The sequence below is a fragment of the Mya arenaria genome, chromosome 14 (genome assembly GCF_026914265.1).
Source record: "Mya arenaria isolate MELC-2E11 chromosome 14, ASM2691426v1".
NCBI lineage: Eukaryota > Metazoa > Mollusca > Bivalvia > Myida > Myidae > Mya > Mya arenaria.
The window spans coordinates 6082024-6104795 of NC_069135.1; the positions used below are offsets into that span (position 1 = coordinate 6082024).

General features: G+C 39.8%; 3 protein-coding genes across 3 annotated transcripts in view; 2 read left to right on the forward strand and 1 right to left on the reverse strand.

The window, feature by feature from the left end:
- Positions 1 to 569: 569 nt before the first annotated feature.
- On the reverse strand, positions 570 to 10371 carry LOC128217482 (uncharacterized). Its single transcript, XM_052924638.1, has 13 exons — positions 10349 to 10371; positions 8783 to 8874; positions 8196 to 8350; positions 7706 to 7891; positions 7306 to 7421; positions 6515 to 6797; positions 3766 to 3978; positions 3114 to 3534; positions 2836 to 2973; positions 2155 to 2253; positions 1837 to 1928; positions 1419 to 1572; positions 570 to 724 (listed from the first exon to the last, which is right to left on the reverse strand). Exons 1-13 carry the CDS (start codon positions 10369 to 10371, stop codon positions 570 to 572), a joined length of 2127 nt encoding a protein of 708 aa, XP_052780598.1.
- Positions 10372 to 12905: 2534 nt separating this feature from the next.
- Positions 12906 to 21430, forward strand: LOC128218179 (protocadherin Fat 4-like). Its single transcript, XM_052925759.1, has 12 exons — positions 12906 to 13046; positions 13232 to 13402; positions 15360 to 15524; positions 16591 to 16749; positions 16939 to 17064; positions 17325 to 17501; positions 18146 to 18342; positions 18618 to 18718; positions 19001 to 19672; positions 20017 to 20157; positions 20655 to 20896; positions 21317 to 21430. Exons 1-12 carry the CDS (start codon positions 12986 to 12988, stop codon positions 21361 to 21363), a joined length of 2259 nt encoding a protein of 752 aa, XP_052781719.1. The 5' UTR covers positions 12906 to 12985; the 3' UTR covers positions 21364 to 21430.
- Positions 21431 to 22232: 802 nt separating this feature from the next.
- The window catches only part of LOC128217004 (retinoic acid receptor gamma-like), a 66809-nt gene continuing 66269 nt past the window's right edge, over positions 22233 to 22772 (forward strand). Inside the window, exon 1 of the mRNA XM_052923796.1 lies at positions 22233 to 22520. The gene's annotated coding sequence lies outside the window, so the exon portion shown is untranslated. The remainder of the gene's footprint in view (positions 22521 to 22772) is intronic.

Sequence of the window (22772 nt, forward strand, 5' to 3'; positions counted from 1 at the left end):
AGATACATGAACATAAAAAGATTTGGGGAATTAAGCAAAAATACATTTTCTTTTGTATATCATAAGATAACATTTTAACATAAAATGTGCGGTGGTTCTCCAGTTCAGGAGTACTCCTGAAATCCGGTCTGTGAGCATAAACCATCAGACTTTGGGCCTTGGAGGTTGTGAGGACTGACATTTGGAAATGTTTAAGAAGTATTTATCACATATATAATTAACAAAATATACAAGAACATCTGTACATGTACATCCAGACACTCATCCCTTACCAAAAAAATAAGAAGAAAACCAACTATCGAAAATAATGGAACCCCTTCTGACTATAATATTCATAATTATCAACATAAATGGAAACTCATTAAGAGCCATGGTGTGCTTTCACCCTTTATGTCAAAAATGTATTCCATGCTAGGTCCAGCTAGGGCCAAAATTTACGGTAACTCGCTTAGACTTTTAAGTCCCGTCCCCCTAAATCACATGCTATACAGAGACACACGTACACCATCCTGTTAGTATAAACACACGTATATACATTTCTGACGAGAGCTGCATTTGAAAAAAATCCATTAGTTGTCAACGGAGCTTCTACCGCTAGCTTCAAGGGAGCTGTTACGGCTATACCCTTCACTTTCCGTCTGTCGATCATAGGCGCGCTTATTCTTGATGTCGTCTGGACGTTTGACGTCACCGTCGTCTGCCATTTTTGAGTCAGTTCCTGAAACTGAACGTCAAGTTCTTACAGTGGCAATTTTATAAATACATATTATTGTCAATTTTTGCATGAGATATTTCCACAATGTGTTCTTTTTAGATGGCAATTTTATTAACAAACACGCAATGGCTACAGCTGTTAAATTGTTATAAGAACATGTATGGGGAAGTATTTGAGGTGCCAAACTTCAATTGTCGTCCTTCTCCTTATAATTATTTTTAGGAGCGCAAAACAGTTGATGTGCGCGAAGATTGACACAACTGGTAGGTGTGCGCGGGGATTTATACAAAAGATTTGGGCGGAGAATGACAAAAAATAGTGCGCGGAAATTGACACAAAATCAGTGCGCGTAGATTGCTAGAATAGGTTTGAGCGAAGGTTGACACAATAGATTTATCGGGGGGAGACACAATATGTGTAAGCGGCGTTTGACTCAAAATGAGGTGTGAGCGGAGGTTGATACAATAGATATGTGCACGGAAATCGATACAATATACAATATATGAGCGCGAAGGTTGACAAATGTGTGGTGGGTACATAGGTGCGCGCGGATGTTATCTCAACTTTTAGGGAAAAAATGGTCTTGCTCTATTGCTGTTTGTCTTTGAATATACACGAAAACGAACCCACTACCACTAAAACAGTACCAAATGACTACATTTCCGTTTGTAGCGGATTCTGGAAAGATTGGATAACTGCGTACCTTTGAACGCTGGCATTGGCCTTTCGTTTGGCTCTTCTTGTATGTACCGGTCCTCAGGGAAGCGGGAGTCCTTACTGTAGTCTTCTTGGTGGGGCCCGCCCGTCCCCCCGTACAGGCGGTCGATCAGCCAGTACGTGTCCATCCGACCCTTGCCCTGGGGGAGAGGAATAGCGAAACATGTTTATTAAAAAGGCATATACAAGTTCTTTGTCTTGGGGATCTAATCAACACGTTTCCGACTTGTTGCAGCTCCGTCGTGAAGTTTAGTTTAATAATATTTTTCTGATAGCTTTGATTGCTTGAAATGTTCTATTCGTTAGAAATGAACATTGCTGCGTTTACGGTTTCCCGAAAAATCAAAAACACATGGAAATACGCGTGTACACGAAAAACATCGATACCGACACTATATTATCACCTTTATGTCCATATTAGCGCGAAACTTCATCTTGAACTTGCCAGTCTTCAGCAGGCAAGCGTATGTGTTGTCGCTAATGTGGATGCGGTTAGCTAAATGAAAATCGATGTGTTATATTATGCACATATTTTATGTAAACTCATACTTGTTTAATACCATTCACAAACATAATCATGCAAGAGCTTACTCGTTGATAATAAAAGATGAATCTATAATTTGTAGCCCAACCCATAAAATGTGTTTGCTCTTATAACGATTTTCGTTTCAACTCATCTTAGTTTAAAGGTTTAGAAATGAGGCCCAGAGAAACAGACTTACGTAGTCCATAGCTCTTCATCCTGGACGCAATGTTGACGGTGTCTCCGAACAAGCAGTATCGCAACATCACTGTCCCCACAATCCCCGCCGACACTGACCCTGGAAACAGTAAAACAAGAATTTAGAGGAAACCATAACCCCGCTCTTAGTGAGTGATGGACAATATTCCGGGTAACAATTCATAATACCATATTTTTTTTGGTTAAATGCAATATTATGTTCAACTCATTTGACCTTCAATGACCTGATTTGTTCACAGATGAAAAAGATTATTAGCCTTCATAAAAAAATCATTTAATACTACGTTGGCACAAATCCCGCAAAATTCTTTTATTTTTAGCTGTTCACAGATGTTTTTTGTTTGGATTATTAAAGTGAAATGAATTTAACATCATGATGATTTAAAAACATAAACCTATTTTTGTGCCTCTTTAATAATCGGTGTTAAAAGAATTGGACAACAATTGCGTTATATGCACACATAAACATTGGCAGGCAACAGGAACAGTTTTAAGAAAGTAGTCACAGTAGCTAGTAGAGAAGACAGCTTAGCATGATTTATTGAAGAAGAATAGAAGAAAGGCAGCTGGTAATGAACCCCTTAGAGAAATATATTCATAAGCAAATACATATGACAGGGACATTATCATCCACTGCTAAGCGAACGCATATTGTAAGTACCGGTGTTTATGCCAATCTGAAGTTGTATGGGTGTGCTGTTGTCGGCGGTGAACTTTTTGGTCCGGGACATGTGCAGGGCGTCTATCGCCATTGATGCTATCTCCGCCACGTGCTTTTCACCGTTCCGGCTTGGCAGGCCTGAAAATGTACGGATGTGAGAGATGGGGGTCTTATCTCTCTGATACGATAGAGTGTGTACATTTTCGAATACTTAATAAATAGCAATTAATATAAGCAATAATAATACAACATGTAAATAACGTTCGATGGGGATTTACCTGAGGCGACCATATAACAGTCGTTGATTGTTTCTACTTTGTAGACATCATAGTTTCCAATCTGTTCGTCCACTGATGTGTAGAAGCTGTTCAAAATCTTTACCAGTTCCATTGGAGGACACTCTGAACATACTTGATTAAATCCGGAAATTCCCGAGAAGAACACCGTGACAGAACGATAAAACTCCGACTCTACCGAAGAACAACACTTGAGACGCTCGGCAATACTCTTCGGTACCATCTGATAGAGTAGAGTGTCGGTTTTGTGTTTCTCGAGATTGAGTTCCTTAGTTTTCTCGACTAGAGTCTGTGTGTAGCGTTGGATGTCGCTGGCCAGTGCCTCGGAGGAGAACATGATCACGGGACACATCGCTATGACAACCACTACCATTGACGCGTAGATGACCACTTTTGTTACAACCTAAAGCATTAAATTTAATGTCAACTTACACGAATATTTGATTCACATTTTTGAGGAAAAAATTGATCGTATGCATGTATACTACACGAGTAGTTCAACAATATGTGATCGCGCTTTGAATGTAATGCTTTCTTTTAAACTCCAAATGATTTCAGGCAAGTCTATATAAAACCACAATAACAATAAAAGTACTTATAATATATCTACGATACTTCACTTCGTAATACAAACCTGTTTAAGGACTTCATCCACTTCCTCTGTGATTCTCTTGGCCACCTTCTCCTGGATGGTGAGTAAGGAGTCCAGATACTGGGTCATGTTGTCGAAGAACCACTTGGTTTTCTCCTCGCTCTTATAGGAGACGTTCAGGTCGTGATATTGAATCTCAGACCGGTATTCGTTAATCGTTACTGTAATATTGGCACCCGTCGACTGGTCGTTGCCCTGCACGTACGTACACACACGACAATGGTAATAGCAATGAGGCTTTGGGGCATAATGCTATTGTTCACGACTTTAGGGGACTGGTTGTTGCCCTGAACGTACGTACACATATGGCAATGGTAATAGCAATAAGGCTTTGGGAAATAGTGTCCGGGCATAATGGTATTGTTCACGACTTTAGGGGACTGGTCGTTACCCTGAACTCACGTTTACACTTGGAAATGGTAATAGCAATGTGGCTTTGGGAAGTAGTGTCCGGGCATAATGGTATTGTTCACGACTTTAGGGGTCTGATCGTTGCCCTGAACTCACGTTTACACTTGGAAATGGTAATAGCAATGTGGCTTTGGGGCATAGCGTCCTGGCATAAAGGTATTGTTCATGATTTTATGGGACTGGTCGTCGCCCTGGATTCAAGTTTACACATGGCAATGGTAATAACAATGTGGCTTTGGGGCATAGCATCCGGGCATAATGGTATTGTGCACGATTTTAGGGCACTGGTCGTTGCCCTGAACTCACGTTTTCACATTACAATGGTAATAGTTATGTGGCTTTTGGACGTAGCGTCCGGGCATAATGGTATCGTGCACGATTTTAGGGGACAGGTCGTTGCCCTGAATGTACGTTCACACATGGCAAAGGTTATAGCAATGTGGCTTTTGGGCGTAGCGTCCGGGCATAATGGTATCGTGCACGATTTTATTTGAGGTTTAAATAAGCTTTAAATAATGTTATGAATACGACACTGGCATTATAGTTATTGTGTAGTACTTCTTTCAGAACGTAATGAGTCGTACATAATAATTATGTACAATCAATGCAACGTATTTGTTTAAGCATTCCATGCTGCATAATTCATTTGAAACGCCATAATTCCATGAAAGATAATATCCGTACCGGGAAAAATCATCCCTAGTAACATTTTTAACCAGGTTTTCAACGAAAACCGGGTTATTAGAATGAGGTTGTCGTTGGGCGGGCGGGGCAAAAATGTTTCTAAAAATAGAAAAATGGTTTCTGCCCAATAACTTTAGTTAGCATTGACAGATATTGATGAAACTTGGTGTGTAGGTAGCTTATGTGAAGAGCTAGCTGAGGATTGCTTTTGAGGGGATTGGGGCTTAGGTCAAGGTCGCCTGTTACTAAAAATAGAAAAAATGGTTTCTGCCCAATAACTTTAGTTAGGATTGATAGATATTGACGAACGTTGGTGTGTAGGTAGCTTATGTGAAGAGCTAGCTTGGGATTGCTATTGAGGGGGGTGGGGCTAAGGTCAAGGTCACTGTTACTAAAAATAGAAAAATGGTTTCTGCCCAATAACTTTAGTTAGCATTGACCGATATTGATGAAACTTGGTGTGTAGGTAGCTTATGTACAGAGCTAGCTTGGGATTGCTTTTGAGGGGGGTGGGGCTAAGGTCAAGGTCGCCTGATACTAAAAATAGAAAAATGGTTTCTGCCCAATAACATAAGTTAGGATTGATAGATATTGATAAAACTTAGTTTGTAGGTAGCTTATGTGAAGAGCTAGTTTGGAATTGTTTTTGAGTGAGGAGGGGCTAAGGTCAAGGTCACTATTACTAAAAATAGAAAAAAATGGTTTCTGCCCAATAACTTTAGTTAGGATTGACAGATATTGATGAAACTTGGTGTGTAGGTAGCATGTGAAGAGCTAGCTTGGGATTGCTTTTAATTGGGGAGGGGCTACGGTCAATGTCACTGTTACTTGAAATAGAAAAATGTGTTTTGCCGAATAACTTTTGATAGCATTGAAATATAGTGATTAAACTTGGTGTGTGGGCAGCTTATGTGAAGAGCTAGCTTGGGATTGCTTTTGAGGGGGGGGGGGGGGGCTAAGGTCAAGGTCACTGTTACTAAAAATTAAAAAAATGGTGTCCGCCCAATAACTTTAGTTAGCATTGATAGATATTGATAAAACTTGGTGTGTTGGTAGCTTATGTACAGAGCTAGCTTGGGATTGCTTTTGAGGGGGGTGGAGCTAAGGTCAAGGTCACTGTTACTAAAAATAGAAAAATGGTTTCTGCCCAATAACTTTAGTTAGGATTGATAGATATTGACGAAATTTTGTGTGTAGGTACTAGAAGCTTATGTGAAGAGCAAGCTTGGAATTTCTTTTGAGGGGGGGGGGGGGTCAAGGTCACTGTTACTAAAAACAGAAAAAATGGTTTCTGCCCAATAAGTTTAGTTAGCATTGATAGATATTGATGAAACTTAGAGCGAAGGTAGCTTATGTGAAGAGCTAGCTTGGTAGGTGGGGTCAAGGTCACTGTTCCTATAAATAGAAACATGTTTTTCTGCCCAACAACTTAGTTAGAATTGATGGATAGTGATAAATCTTAGTGTGAAGATAGCTTATATGAAGCTGCAGATTAAACTTGCTCATACAACAAATTAATTGGCTATAATTTCTGATTGCCCATAACAAAAACCTGGTTTCGTCGCATTGCGGCGCTTCTAGTTTTGTATAATGTCACATTATTCCACGTACACACGAGTACAACATATACATGTACCTTAACTTCCTCCATAAGTAGGGGCACCACGATGTCCGAGTAGAAGACAGCCGTCTTGTAGTTGTACTTGAAGTCATGCACCTGGTCGTTGTAGAACTCAAAGTCCACCCAGCGGGGAAACATGCCGATAGTGTAGAACATGGCACCATACGCCCGCTCCACCCCGATATCCTCCTTACACCGAGTGATCTTCTGGTAGGCAACCAGCGTCTTCCAGGTGGAGCCGAACCCCGTACCCTTGATATTCTCCACAAGCCACTCCAGAAACTCACGGGTGATATCGCTGTATTAATGAGGGAGGGGGAGGTGTGTGACATATGGATTTGTAGCATCATAAACGTATAAACTTTCATATAGGACATGCATGTAATATTAAGTATGTATGTAAACATGTATGTTATATGTTTATATGTTAAACACTTGAAAAAGATATTTGTAATTATGCGCATTATACTCTTCAACGCCCGCAGTGTGGGTCTGTGGGTTATTTTGACCTTGTCTTTCGCCTTACTAGTAGGGGTTTCAGCCATCGAAACGACAATCATTCATATAACAGAACAATGGTTTATATAGATAACCCTCTTTGCAAGCAAAACTAGTGTACATGTGGTCAGATTCAGAGGCGGGGACATGATTCGGTGTTAGAAAGGTGCCCAAGTTTAGGACGCCCCCTCCTCCAGAACCGAAAGATTTATGGTTTAAATGTTGATGGAAGGGTTAAGGTCTTCCACCCCAAGAACAATATTTGGTTGGGGGAGGGGTGGGGGTCCCAACCGCTAGTGAGTAATTACCTGTAGAAGTTAATTTCCTCGTAAAGGTTAACCTTCTTAGGGTTGAGAGAGGTACGGTGCTGGGCGATATACGACATCAGGTTCACCTTCGACCGGAACTGCTCTCGGGGGTTTCTCTGGCGGAGAAGATAAATGCTTAATATATCTAACTCGCATGCGGGTGAGGAAGGTTATTTTTTAATATGTAAACATGAATCTCTATAAGTGTAATATATGAATACATTTACTTAAAGATTTTATAATTCAAAATGGTTTTTTTTTTCAACTTATGTTTGATTAAGAGTAGTTTAAAACCTTTCAAAAGTATACTTAGTTCTATAAATACATAGAAAGGCTCTTAAAATATTCATTATTTCTATTAAGACGATGGACTCCTACAAATCAACGCTATATACGCCACCTGCAGCGCCCCAGGCCAGATGGTGAGTTTCGCCAGTGCGTCGTCCGTGGCCATGTACTCCGCGAGAAGGAATGTCTTGGTTCCCGGACCCAGGTCACTCAAGTAGAGGACGCTCATGTCACGCTCCATCTGCAGCCGGTGGATAAGCCGCCCCAGCACCACCACGATCGACATCGAGTTCTTAGCCTTGAATAGTTGATGAAAAGTCTTTCAAAACTTGCGGTGGGGAATAACGTGTTTGGTTGTTGTTTTCGACAACAGTGCGTTTTGGCTTAATGGTCAAAGCAAATTATAGTTTGTCATAAATAATGAGTGTCTATGTACGTGTAATACACCTTATTATTTTTTTTAGAAGTTTTTAACCGCCTTGATCAAATTCCACCATGTGGTTTAGAAAGCCATGAAAAGGTGACCTCATGTGGGACAAACACACAGATATATGTAGGAGCATATATTTTATTTGAATAGTGTAATGCCTTCCACCACTTACCACTTCAATGTCGGTCTTGCTCTCGACACTGTCGGACAGCGAGTACATAGTGAAACCCCACACCCCGAGGATCGGGATGACGGTGAGACAGAGGATCTTGAACAGTTGGAACCGCTTGCCCCGGTCTGTAAGTGGGTTCACGCGACACAGGGGCCCTGCAGAGATTGTGAGTAGGGAACGTTAGCTTAGGTTTACAAACTGGGCGTTTATATTTAACATTGTTATTATAGGCTTTCACAGATATAACTTGAACTTTAATTGCCGATTTTTCTTTTATTAAAAATGGGAATTATTTTACACGGTATCTTATATAACATCGAATGATATATCTTTTTAAGTATTTAACATTGCGATATTTGTGAAATCCTGCATTGTTGAAAATGATTATTAAATGTCCCTGATAAATAACTCATGGAGTATCATGGAATAAAAACCTCATGGAATGGCTAGTTGTATACATGCACAACGTATAGATAAATGTTTTATTTTAATTAGGAAATAAATCGTAGTTTACTTCCATTTAATTGTATTCATTAACTGTGGTACCACTCCCACCAAAACCACACTAAGGTCAAATAGTTACTCACCACATCCTATCTCTGCGAACATGTTGGTCTGAATGAGATCAATGATGTCGTCATTGTTGACTGGAGCTGCCCCCTTCTTCAGGTTCTCCGTCCTAGAACACAATCATACGGCAGCTATTACCCTGGTCTCAGTCAGATAAAGCAATGGTTCCAGTCAGAGTGAGATACATGTATAACCCTGGTTTCAGCTAAACATTGCAATGGTTCCAGTCAGATATAACCATGATCTCAATCTAGTATTGCCATGGTTTCAGCCAGGTATATCCTTTTTTCTGGGCCGGTATCATCCTGGTCTCAGTCACGCTCAGTCACGTATTACCATGCAATCAGTAATTACTTATTACCTTGATCTCAGTTACGTATTACTCTTAGCTCAGTCAAATATTATCTTGGTCTCAGTCAGGTATAACCATGTTCTAAGTCGGGTATGACCGTGGTCTCTGTCAGGTTTTACCATGGTCTCTGTCAGGTTTAACCGTGGTCTCAGTCAGGTTTTACCGTGGTCTCAGTCAGGTATAAGCGTGGTCCCAGTTTGGTTTAACCGTTGTCTCAGTCAGATATTACCTTGGTCTCCGTCAGGTTTTACCGTGGTCTCAGTCAGGCTTCACCATGGTCTCAGTTTGGTTTAACCGTGGTCTCAGTCAGATATTACCGTGGTCTCAGTCAGGAATAATAGTGGTCTCAGTCAGATATTACTGTGGTCTCAGTCAGGTATAAGCGTGGTCTCAGTCGGGTAATACCGTGGTCTCACCCAGGTATAATCGTGGTCTCAGTCAGGTATAACCGTGACCTCAGTCAGGTATGGCCGTGTTCTCAGTCATGTAATACCGTGGTCTCAGTCAGGTATTACCGTGATCTCAGTCAGGTATAACCGTGATCTCAGCCATGTAATACCGTGATCTCAGGCAGGTATAAGCGTGGTCTCAGTCAGGTAATACCGTTGACTCAGGTAGTATAACCCGGGTCTCAGTCAGGTAATACCATTGTCTTAGGCAGTATAACCCGGGTCTCAGTCAGGTAATACCATTGTCTCAGGCAGTATAACCCGGGTCTCAGTCAGGCAATACCGTGGTCTCAGTCAGTTATACCGTGGCCTCAGGCAGGTATAACCGTGGTCGCAGGCAGGTATAAGCGTGGTCTCAGTCAGGTTATACCGTGGTATCAGGCAGGTATAACCGTGGTGTCAGTCGGGTAATACCGTGGTCTCAGGCAGGTAATACCGCGTTCTCAGGCAGGTATAACCGTGGTCTCGGGTACAATAAACATTCTACTACGTCTAATCAAATGCAAACATAGTTCACATTGCGGTTTGTATAGCGTCAGAAAGTTTAGCAAACGTTGCCGTCGAGTCTTCTTTGACAGGAAAGTTTTATGTTGCTGTCAAAGAACATTTCTTTTTAAATTAATAGAATATGGGGAGGGGGACTAAACAAGCAAAATGTTCCCAAACATGTAATGCAGATTAATGAACAAGTTATGAAATCAGTTAATTTTCGGCACCAATTTTTTACCTATGCTTTGGTAAATAAGAACTTAACTCAATACAATTATAAATGCTAGACTTACTTCAAATCGGTCATTTGCTCCATGTCTGTGGCTTATCGTGTCCCAACAACTATATAACGTTTAATATACTTCACCGCGCATACTGTTCCTTTCAATTGTGTCGCAAAATCTACGAATTCACCAAAGATGCTGTTGGTGCTAATGTTTCCATGGAAACGAAGATCTACACAAGATCAATAATAGCGAAAAGCTGTACGCTCCTTCAAATAGCAATTATCGTTTCTTTATGGGTAGCCTTGGTTACGAAGAAACCATCGAGTTGTATCTTCACAGTTTCCTGTGGTTATATAACGGTATACGTGTATCTCTGTGAACATCCGAAATAATATGACTAAAATATAAAACCAACACGAACAATGATTAATTATTATCCCTCAAAAATGAAGAGCTAAATTATGAAAAAAAATATATCAGAGTATTGCAATATATCAGCATATCATATTCCTTAGGTCTATAAATGTCTTCAAACGATTTTTCATCGTTTTATGATTGTGCGATTGTGACCGCGTTCATGGTCAAACAAACATAAACACATGTACATTATATGTAAAAAAAAATAATATGTGTACGAAAACTGAATGTCTGAAAATGTTATGTATATATTTGTCAGAAACTATAAAAAATATTTTAAATTTGAAGTTATATTTCATGAAATCATGCTTTATAAGGGAACATCCCTACTACTTTGACGGTTGTCTCGGAACAAGCATCACATATGTATATGAAAAAAATATGTCTTAGAACAATTTTGCTCAGACTTATATGATAACATAAAATCATTTTAATTGCTTTAATAACCATGCTAAAATTAGGTTTTTGTGTTATTTTAGATATGTAGACGTTTTATGTAATCATTATTACAGATGAAGTTTTTTACAGATAAAGGTAGTTTTGTGAAGCTATGTTTGATTAGCCAAGTTAGCAAGTTCTCCACAACGATGAAGATTTCCTCGTCAAATCGGCACAACCAGAACAACAAGAACGTTATGTGGAGCTTGACGCCGTGTGTGAGTTCTCCTCTTCTGACCTGGACAAAGACTGACTGGATGTACAGCTGATTGTGCTAAGGAAACACAAACACCAGCAGGCATACAACTGTGATTCTATATGATATTTCAGCTACCTCTGGCAGCTGGCAATTCCTGCTAGGGTACTTTTCTCTGAAGTGGTGACTAGCAGAATATGTCACATAGAATCACAATTGTATAGCCGCACAACCACATACACTTTCAGTCGTCTTTGTTACAAGCCTGTCATTATTTCTTTCGTGACCAATGCCACAAGTGAAAGGTCTTTCTTCGTGGTGCAACGCATTCAAACGTACCTCTGGTAGCACCATGACACAGGAACGTCTTAAAGGGGCTGTTTTCCGTATGATGAAAAAGCTGGAAAAACGAAAATTTTCGAAAACTGACATAATCTTGGTACCGATGTGTACAATGCATTGAAACTTACTAACTGAAGTACCGCATAATTTACAATTAATTTTTTTCGCAGTTTTTTTTTCTTCATAAAAACAGATTACTAGGTAAGCCTTTGTTGCACAGTGGTTACGACACTGGATTGCAATTTTGGCGACACCGGTTCGAACCCGGTCTCCGACTAGATTTTTTTTACATTTTGGTAAAAAAAATACAATTATGATATCAAAGAGTAAAACATTTTATTAAATAATTGTCCTAAGATTCGTTACAGAAGAAAACTTTTTTGGTGTCAATCTGGTGTACAGTCCCTTTAAACACTTGATGGTGCTTCACATTCATAAGAACAGAACTGATGCACTTTACCACAAACAGTTGGATAATGAGTTTAGAGATGCTAGGAAACGTCGTCGTTGTGTGTTTGACTCGTTTGAATGAACTGTGAAACAAGCTTTTGCTCGTACATATATCTGTTAACAAAGTCGAGTTGAATTAACCGGAAGAAAAGTACATACATTGAGTGTTATTTGAAAATTCGAATTTGATTACATTTACAAATGCCTATATATGTATTCATGATAATCTTTTTTATGTGTGTCCATGATCAATATTGTGTATTACCATTTATAAATGTAAAAAAAAAAACGAAAATAACCTACGTTCGTAAAACAAATGGCTTTTATATAAATATCCCATTAGGTAATGCATGAACATACTGCTATAAAATGTAGCCACGCTAGTCTTAAATTGACCCGATACCATACACCGACCTTACGTGCATTCTCGAAAATTATTTTATAAATATCGTGGGAGCATACCCCCGACCCCCTAGGGCGTCACATCGTACATAAACTGACCACGACGCTTTATCAAATTATCAAAATGAATTTATTGTTTATGATGCCGAAAGATCATCGTGATTAGGCTGCTACTTGGACTAAACTAATACAGGCTTTAGAAAGACAGAATAATCTTCAATTATATATATCCCCATACAAAATCGTAATTACAACGGGTGAGCGAGAACGAAAACCTTTTACACATAAACTTCGCTATCGAAAAAACGACTCATGCATGTGCGCACACAAACAATCATATTTGAAAGACTATACCCCTTAATTAAACCACACAATTAAGACAGACCTTGGTGACTTTTTTGATTTTTTTTTAACTGACATAGAATTATAACTTAAGTAAATAACATATGATGGAATAAATGGAAATATCTAGGTGGCTCCCGATTCTTCTGGGGTGTTCTTTGCTTCACCACACAACTGGTATTATTGATAAATGCTTAATTTCCATTCTTGGATATCTTAATTAATCACTTTTTTGTTTAGCTTTTATAATACATATATGCAATATAAATCTAAACGTAATACGCCATCGGAAAAATCTTTCTATTGAACACAATTATTGTTTTATATATATAACCAAAACTAGTATCATCAAATGTTTGTAGCTGCGTACGTAGAGATCGGAAACCTGCCCGCCAGCGTGGCGATAAACGAGGACGAGGACACGTGGCCTGTATATCTCTACAGTGTCCGCGTCTACACTAGTGGCGGCACGGGTTTCCCAAGCTGTACTCTCTCAGACACCGCTAACTTCCGGTTCTCCGCTACTGACACAGGTAACAATGGTTGGTTAACGCAAGTAGCGCCAATAGTCATGCAAGTCGCGGCACGGGTTTCCCAAGCTGTACTCTCTCTGACATCGCTAACTTCCAGTTCTCCACTACTGACAAAGGTTACAATTGTTGGTTAACGCAAGTAGCGCCAATAGTCATGCAAGTCGCGGCACGGGTTTCCCAAGCTGTACTCTCTCAGACATCGCTAACTTCCAGTTCTCCGGTTACTGACATTATGTAACAATTGTTGGTTAACGCAAGTAGCGTCAATGTTCATGCAAGTGGTGGCATGGGTTTCCTCAGCTGTACTCTCTCAGACACCGCTGACGTCCAGTTCTCCTTTACTGACATATGTAACAATAGTTGGTTAACGTAGTAGCGTCCATGTTCATGCGAGTGGAGTGTGACCCGATCTAAACTCTCTCCGACACCGCTCCGAAACTGACAAAGGTATTAAAGCATACAAGGAAAGTAGCTTACGCGTCTATACCAGTGGTGGCAGAGGTGCTACGTAGGAGCTGTTCCTTCTCCGGAACGAGAAGCGCTCACTTCCAGTTCTTTAATGCCCACGCCTACTCCAGTGGCTCTGTGCCTACACCAGTGGCGATACGGGTGCCCCAAGTTGTACTCACCCCAACACCGCTTACTTCCGATTGATGGCTCCTATGCACTGCACTTCCACTCCATGAGATGTTTTTGTATATTAAGTTAGAGGTGAATAGAAAAATGAAAGGACATTTTAATAACTAAAAAACAAGAAATATCTAAAAAAAAAAAAAGGAAGAAGATACTCGGCCGTGGTAAACCAGTGGGATGACTAGTGTTCGAATGGTTAATATTTTCGACATGTTATGGATATGTTTTTGGGTTTACTTGTTGTTGGAATAATTCTTGAGTCAGAGCAGCTTTCTGCAAGGAATATCATATTAAACCATGCACAGTATTGCAGAGTTTGCAATGTTTGACTTAAAACATGTTATTTTTCAATACAGAAATGTGTTCAGCCCTGAAATGGTAAAGTCACATCATGTGCTTCATTATTAGATTTATAGTAAGGCGTTAATTTGTGTGACCAGCAGGAACTAGGTTCTTCAGAACATTCGTTTACACTATAATATGATCGACCGTTAGTATTGTTTGTGGCTTTAATTGTTGTTTTCTATTTATGCTAATTAATGACAAACTATTTTCAAAGCCTACCCTGATATATAAGCAGTTAAACCATATCATATGGTCTTACCGTTTACATGAGAGATGTATCGGTATGTTGAGATTGATGCCAATATCTCATAGACTTTTCGAGTTATGCTCCGGACACAAATTAGTTATTTAAAATGATTGTCTTCCGATCCATTTATAAACATATTTTTATATTACTTAAATGTACAATGTGCATTTATTTTTGTATTTCATTGAACTGAAAAAAATATATGTCAAAACTTAATAAGGTACGAACATCAACAAAGGGCGATAACTCAACAACTAGTGTAGCCATTGTTAAGGACCCCGTACAATGCACTTCTCCCCAATGAGATTTATCTGTAGAATTATGAAGCTCCATGTCAATACCTCAAAACTATTTGAGTACGCTCTAGACAAAAAGCGAAGCATGAAAATTAACAAAGCGCAATTCCTTAAAAAAATACTGCAGTCAGAGTTGTGTGTGCACTGCACGTATCCTGAATGAGATACATCTGCATATGCAGTTTGATGTCAATACCTCATAGACTTTTCGAGTAATGCTCTAGACAAGATTGCCTGGAAGCACTCACGGACACACGAACTAACGCACACTCGCCTTCCATTTCTATATCCCCATGCCTTTCGGTGGGGGTAAACTATCGGGACCATGTCAGTATCGCAAATATATAAATACAATAAATATTGAAAAGGTTTTCAAAATTTATATCTGCATGTATTTGCTACTCTGATATTTGGATCGACGGTGTTTGTTATCCAGTGACAGGACAGTTTGAGATCTCCACGACGTCATCACCTTCGTTCGACTACACGGCGTCACCTGTGACGTTAACGGTAGAGTGCACGTACGACGTAAAGTCTGACAGCAAGGATCTGACCGTGAACGTGGAACAGAACGTCCCACCTAGCTTCAGCACTACCACGCGTAAGTGACAATGTAGCTCCGTTGTGTTCATCCAAAAAATCGCGTGCACAAATTGTTGTAAATGGTACATAAACAAATGAAGCGAGGATGGCCGAAGCTAAATATACATGCGTGTTGTAGTCACAATTTTATAGTAGTCAGATACACTTGATTGGATCTCTAGGTCCACATGAGCACTACATCTACACAAAACAGTCTACTTAAAAACATAGCACACTACTGAGGACCATATGACATTAATAGGAACGGCCAGTCAGCCAACGAATGTGTTTATGGGCCGAGGCGTTAGCAAAGCATCTACACAAAACAGTCTACTTAAAAACATAGCACACTACTGAGGACCATACGACATTAATAGGAACGGCCAGTCAGCCAACGAATGTGTTTATGGGCCGAGGCGTTAGCAAAGCATCTACACAAAACAGTCTACTTAAAAACATAGCACACTACTGAGGACCATATGACATTAATAGGAACGGCCAGTCAGCCAACGAATGTGTTAATGGGCCGAGGCGTTAGCAAAGGGGGGCTTGTCCTACACTCAGAAAGCTCAAAGCAAAACTTAATATTTTAAGCACAAATGGCCATTGCATTACAGTTTGCCATTCTAATTCTTAAGATTTGTAGAAAACATAGTGTGTTTTGTTATTTGGTTGTTTTAAAGTAACATATGTTTTTGAAGAGTAAATGTTCAAACATAGTACAAAATGATTTGTTAGGTTTTCTTTAAGTTTAAACCGTTTATTTTGGGTCATCACAAGTTTTTTTGTAATCATAATCTCGTTACACATAATAACATTCCGTTGTTTATACTAGTACACAAGGATGTGAATTTCTGTGTTGTATAAGAATACGTTAAAAAGGTAAATCAAATTTACGTGATTGTGCGATTTTAATATTATTATTTCTTGTATAATTGATGATTCTGGGCATGAAAATGAATTTGAAGATTATTCATGTGTTCGTGTTTTATTTAGAATAAACAGCAAATATTGTGTCGCTGTAACAGGAATACAAAATAATTTCGTATTACTTGTTAAGTTACACTTTGTTCAACTCCATTCAGCGTCTGTGGACATATCTGCCAAAACGACACGACCGGGCCAGATCATCTACACATTCTCATACACTGACACTGACAGCCCTCGCCCCCTCCACTTATCCGTGCTTTCCGCCGTGGACAGTACCGGTGCCGACGCAACATCAGAGTTTAATGTCTCCAACGGTTAGTCACCCCAATATAGTGACACCAATAAGTACCAGTAATGGTGCTATATTGCCGTTTTCTGTGTCAACCGGTAACAAATATCACTTCACTACATGTACACAATAATATACATAAATGTTCCAAGATGTTGCTACTCGAATGATGACCTCTCTTACTGTCAATACTGTATTTGAATTTAACTTTCAGACGCATTGTTCTTGGAATCTGACATTAAGCTGGTCAAGGTCACTTCCTACACCGTCACCGTGGTAGCCGGTGACAACGAGCGTCCCGCCAACTCGCAGACGTTCACCATCACTGTCAACGTCAACGGTACCCAACAAACGTTTACATGGAAATGGATTATAACATAAAAACTGAGTTGTGCCCTGGCTTCTCTATTTTTTATGCTCAGACAACCAGAAATGAATTTAATGTGTCTTTAGTATTGATAAATGGCCTGGTTAATTCCTTTTACAAATAAAAACAGAGGCTTTCTGTTAGATCATACCTCGATACTTTCTTGTTAATGTGTTTTTGATGTAACGTCAAATTCCTCAAGGTGAAATAACTCACCCTATCTGACCTTTCAGACATTAACCTGAAACCGGAGTTCCTTATCAACGCTTTAAGCGTGTTGTTTCCGGAAGGGACGGCAGGGCGGACGCTCCTCCACACCATAAGGTACTCGGATGGTAATGGCGACCCCGTACAGATCGAGTACGACATCCAGGATGCAAACAACGCCATATTCGACCTAGTTCCATCGAGTAAGTGATTTTTTTTACAAATTATGCATGAATAGTGTGTGATATTTTATCTTGTCAAGTCACTTATGACTTAATAACAATACACGCAGATACAGCCTTTACCCATTTCCAAAGCGAGTTACTGTATAATTTAATAGTTTCGATGCTCGAAGCAAAAGTGTTACAAGTATCGTAGGTTCAGCCAGAAGTGCGTGATTGAACCCGTGACCACCTTGCTCGTGAGTCAGGAGCTCTACCATTCGAATTAACCAGCCCGGACAACTGACATACGGTCTGACATGTGAGATCGAGTACCGTGGCACATGTTAGATTGTACACATGACGTTTGCAGTACAATGTCATTGAAACGAACAAGATGGATTTATTCAACTTTCTGATACTTTGTGAGATAAGCCAAAGCTTGTTGTCAAGGCAGCCCATTTGTAACATCGTAGGGTTTTACGGAATGAATATTCAGCACGCTATAAGACTATACAAAGTGTATATATATTTTAATACTTCTAAAATTGCATGCTTGGATGCTATCAGCAGAGAAGTGAACTCATATAATATTTGGAGGCGGTGCCAATATAGCTAGGCGTGGTTGACAGGTTGACATTTAAATAACAATAAAAATTACACCATTTTCATTTTTGGCAATGTAGCGGGTGAGGTGTACCTACTGACTGGCAATGCGTTTGACTACGAGGCACAGCCCACGTACACGCTGGTGGCGAAGATAAAGGACCCGCTAGAGAGTGGCGACAACACGTTCACGTTGACCGTCATCGTCAACGACACCAACGAGGCGCCAACGTGGACCGGCATCCCCACCGCCATCTCTGTGGACGAGAACCAGGCGGTAACTCTTCGGGAATCGTATTTTTTTCATATTCAAAATAAATATACTACTGTACTTAAACCAACTACTGTCTATCGTTATAAAAATCGATTGACGATAAACCTTTATGAACATTTTGAAATCAACATTTTATCTACTTTATCTAAACATTCATATAGAGCAGAGTAGCTATACTTGATTTTTGAGCAAACTTATAAGCCATAAAATTGGCCTGCGTTGCTCAAGTTTTCTGTCCACATTGCAAGAACTCTTAAAAAATGTTGCCCGTCTCCCAGGTAGGCAGCGTGGTGGAGACCCTGTCCACTCACTGCACCGATCCGGACACGATCCCGCCGGAAACTATCTCATATGAGTTCCTCTTCAGCACAGAACATACGTGAGTACCTCAATTGATTAACGGCGTTAACGTCATTTCTGTCACCAATGATCAACTAGAAGTCAATGTACAAAAATGTACATACAAAAGCAACAGTGCACGCCATGATATAGAGCCTTTACCTTTAGAATGTTTTGTGGCGTGTAACCTTAGTAATAGAGTCACGGGCTCCATATTTATATTATATTTTATTTTCTTTGTTCAAACAAAGTTATTTTATTGAATTAACTGTGATAAAATGAAAATTCAAATGCATTATAATTACCCCACTTGTGTTTCCAGGTATTTCGCTATCAACAGCTCGGGGGTCGTAACTTTTGCTGTCTTGTTTGACTACGATGACGTTAACTTAGCCAACGAGTTTAACCTGACTATCCGTTGCTTCGATAACAGTGGGTTTTACGATGACACCTATCTCACCGTGACCGTAAACGATGTCAATGACAATAGTCCCACGTGCTCTCCTTCCACGACGTCACTGAGCCTACGGTACGACCAGAACGTCAGTGAGACCATACAAACGCTTGATTGCACAGACATTGATAGCACTGTGAACGCCGAACTAGAATACAGTATTCTGGGTCACGCCATGGGATACGGCACCACATACTTTCAAGTTGACGCAACTGGAAACGTTTCAATATCCCAGACGTTCCAAATGGACTTCAACACAACGTTTTACGTGAACATTTTGGTTAATGACAAAGGAACGCCACCTTTATCGACTACTGTGACGTTGACGGTGACGTATACTGAACGGCCGTTAAATATAACTTACTCCAAAGTGGAAGACTGTTTTGCCTGCACGACAAGCGCGATAACCATTTTGGCGGCATTCGGCTTGGTTGGATTTATGGTGACAACATGTTTTGTTGTGTTGCTCATATTGAAATGTTGTTATGATTATGAACAATGGAAAATAAAGAAAGCGTTTTCAAAGAAAAGGAAAAGAAGGTAAATTTGTAAATATTCACAGACTGTTGTAACAGAAAAACCTGTGTAATAATGTATGAAACGATACACATAACTGACGTACCGTACAATATTTGCACGCTTATGCAGAAAATTGCGTTTGTTTATTTTTGTTCATAACGGTATAATGATATAAATTACAGTGGAAACTGATAACTTTCTGAGCAAAAACCGATCCGGTTGGTCATTGTCATAGACCAGGAAAAACGCCCTTACCGGTGATGGAACCGGAGAGGCGTTCTATACGAATAACAGGTTAAACTGTCAGCTGCGCATTTACACAATGATGTCTTACGCAAAATAGCTTGCATAATCTTCATTCCCAGTTGGCGATGTTTCGGGTGTTGCCGTCCAAGTGAGCGAGAGAAGCGTACAGCTGAGAAGGCGGTGGCACGCCGTAGGCGAGACGAGGAGTACATCCGGGCACGCAACCAGCTCATGGGCATCACCGAAGAGGACGGCCTGGGGTAAGGGTGGGAAACGACGGCGGTGGTTGGGAACGTCGAGGTGGGCTTGGGACGAAAGTGTTGCTTTAAACATATGATGTATTTGATTTGCATATGCTAATATTTTTTATGTATCTAAGGTTGGGGTCACGAGCCTATTTATTCTCGACTTCAGGTAAGACCTAATCGGCGAGCAAAAATAAGGGTGGGGTGTATTTCCTTGTTTTGCCCGAAAGTTGTAATACCAATGTACTGGGTCTTTGTTTTACGGCTAGTCGAAAGTCCGAGTCTAGACTCGGACAAAAATTGTTTTGTAAATTATCTTAATTCCAGTCGTTTTACAAAAATGAATTAATGAATTTAACAATTTCAAACAGTAATAAAATTTAGTAAGTTTTGCAGTTTTGCAAATTGTGTCTGAACTTTAGACTGTTCGTTATCATGTTCCCTGTTATTAATATCTAAAGCAGCTCCTTTAAATACAAAAAAAAAACACATAACACGTGTATGCATTTTAGTCCGGAAGATACTGTCGTATCATCGATCCCCACGAAGCCAGCCATGCGAAAGAAGCGCCCAGTCCCGGTCGCTGGTCCATCTGCCACCGCTAGCACGAGTTTGACTGGCCGTGAGCGAGACCAAACACCGGATATTGGCATCCGATCCATGCAACAGCCCCTGACCACGAGCCAAAAAGAGCAACTTGAGAAATTTCAAACGATGAAGAAAAACGCTAACGATCCGGCCAAACACAACAAAGGTGCAATCCTTATTTCGGGTTGTGCCTCCTGTTTCTGACTGTAATGTAAATTAATGGGCTTTTTCGTATACGTCCGTGTGCAATTATTTTAGTCTTGCCAAAATAATGCATTTCTTACTCTTTTGGGATTTTTTTCGGGAGGTGGTTTCAGCAGGCCTTCCAAAATCACGTCTATCCGGAATCATCCGCTGTCTAAACTCCCCTATTCGCCCGCTGCCACACGTTGGGGCAAAATATTGTTACGTACATTATATGACGTGGTAACATACTTGAACCTATTCGGCACAATTCAAACTCAGGTTTAATGAAGATGAAACGAACAGGACAAATACCGTGCATTACAGTGGAATCTCTACCATGTATTAAAGCACATCGCACATCACTGACTAGTACCATACGTGTTTTTTGTACTTTTTTCAGAACAGGCAGCCAGCGGGATGGTGTGGGCCTTCCAGGGAAGAAAATAGCCCGATCGCTATTATAATCGATTTCGAAAAATTATGAACAATGATATATTATTGGATTTTATAAAATATATTTATCATGATGTTTAGTTTATTTGTCCTTCTGGTCAAGTAACTTGTAAATGAGCGGTATAACCAAGCCGGATTAATTCTGGCGAACAACATGCCGTCACCACATGGTGAAACAGTATGTGTGGTATCACGTAAGTGCAAATCATATCTAAGCAGACCGTTCCCATTTCACGTTTTCAGTCATCACTGATAGGTACAGTGGTAAATCTCCCGTTTCTTGCTAACTATCTTTACCAAGCTCAAACATAAATGCACGAACGGCCGAGTCCATGATGCAATATAACTTAAATGGCATCACTGCTATATAGCCATGAAGACTGAACAACCAACAACTATACACAATATCTCAAATATATGAAACATCCTCACGCGACATTCTATCTCAATAAAATTAATGTTATATCGTAACCAACCAAAACTCGCGGTCAATAGCATGTGTTTTAAATCGAGTACGTAACCTCAGACAAGTTTCAGATTATGACCATCGATTGGAATCAGTTTGTACACGACCAACCGTCTTCCACGGATCATGAACATCAACATTAGTTATAAAGTTTAAAAACTGACAGTGAAAGATTTGGAGCATGAACATATGACTTGTTTAGGAAACTCGAAATCGGCCAGAGAACTATTTCGAAAATTGTTCAATTGTAGTGTACAGTAAAAGCGTTTTTGCTCATTTGCCCAATAAACAGGGGCGGCCACTGTGTAGACTATTAGATGTAAGTTTGATCTGTCAAATGACCGAACTATTGAAGACGTTATGACTTTCTCCAGGAAGATGCAATTACTTCCCTTATTATAGCCTGCAAAATTAATAGTTCGAAAGACGAAAGAATAAACCCTGTATTGCGTTAGTCAGCTACAATCAACATTTCGAAATACCAATTGATTCTTTTCCAATCATATTATTTGCTTATAAAACCCCTATTCCAGTATTGACGATCAAAATAAACACGCATGAAATGCCTGCATACGTCCTTGACACGGTTACGAGATAGGTGCCCGGATGCTACGTATTGTTTCCATGTTGAAAAAGCGTGTATCAATGCAATATTGTAGTTGATTTTCTCACTCTTCATAAAACGGTAAGTAAATTGTAAAGGTTGATTTACTAGAACTGTTAATTGTGATTTCCTATAAGATGTGCAATAACTGTCATGGCAGGTTCTGTTGCATTTATTATACATTGCAGTGAAATACACTTCAGCAATGGCAGTTGAACATTATTTGTGTAAAAAATAAGGCATTTGGTTATTCTGAAAGGCTTAATATGTGCTGTGATTTTGATGTTATAACTGTGAAAAATATATATTTTCAAACCAATGGTAAGTATATGT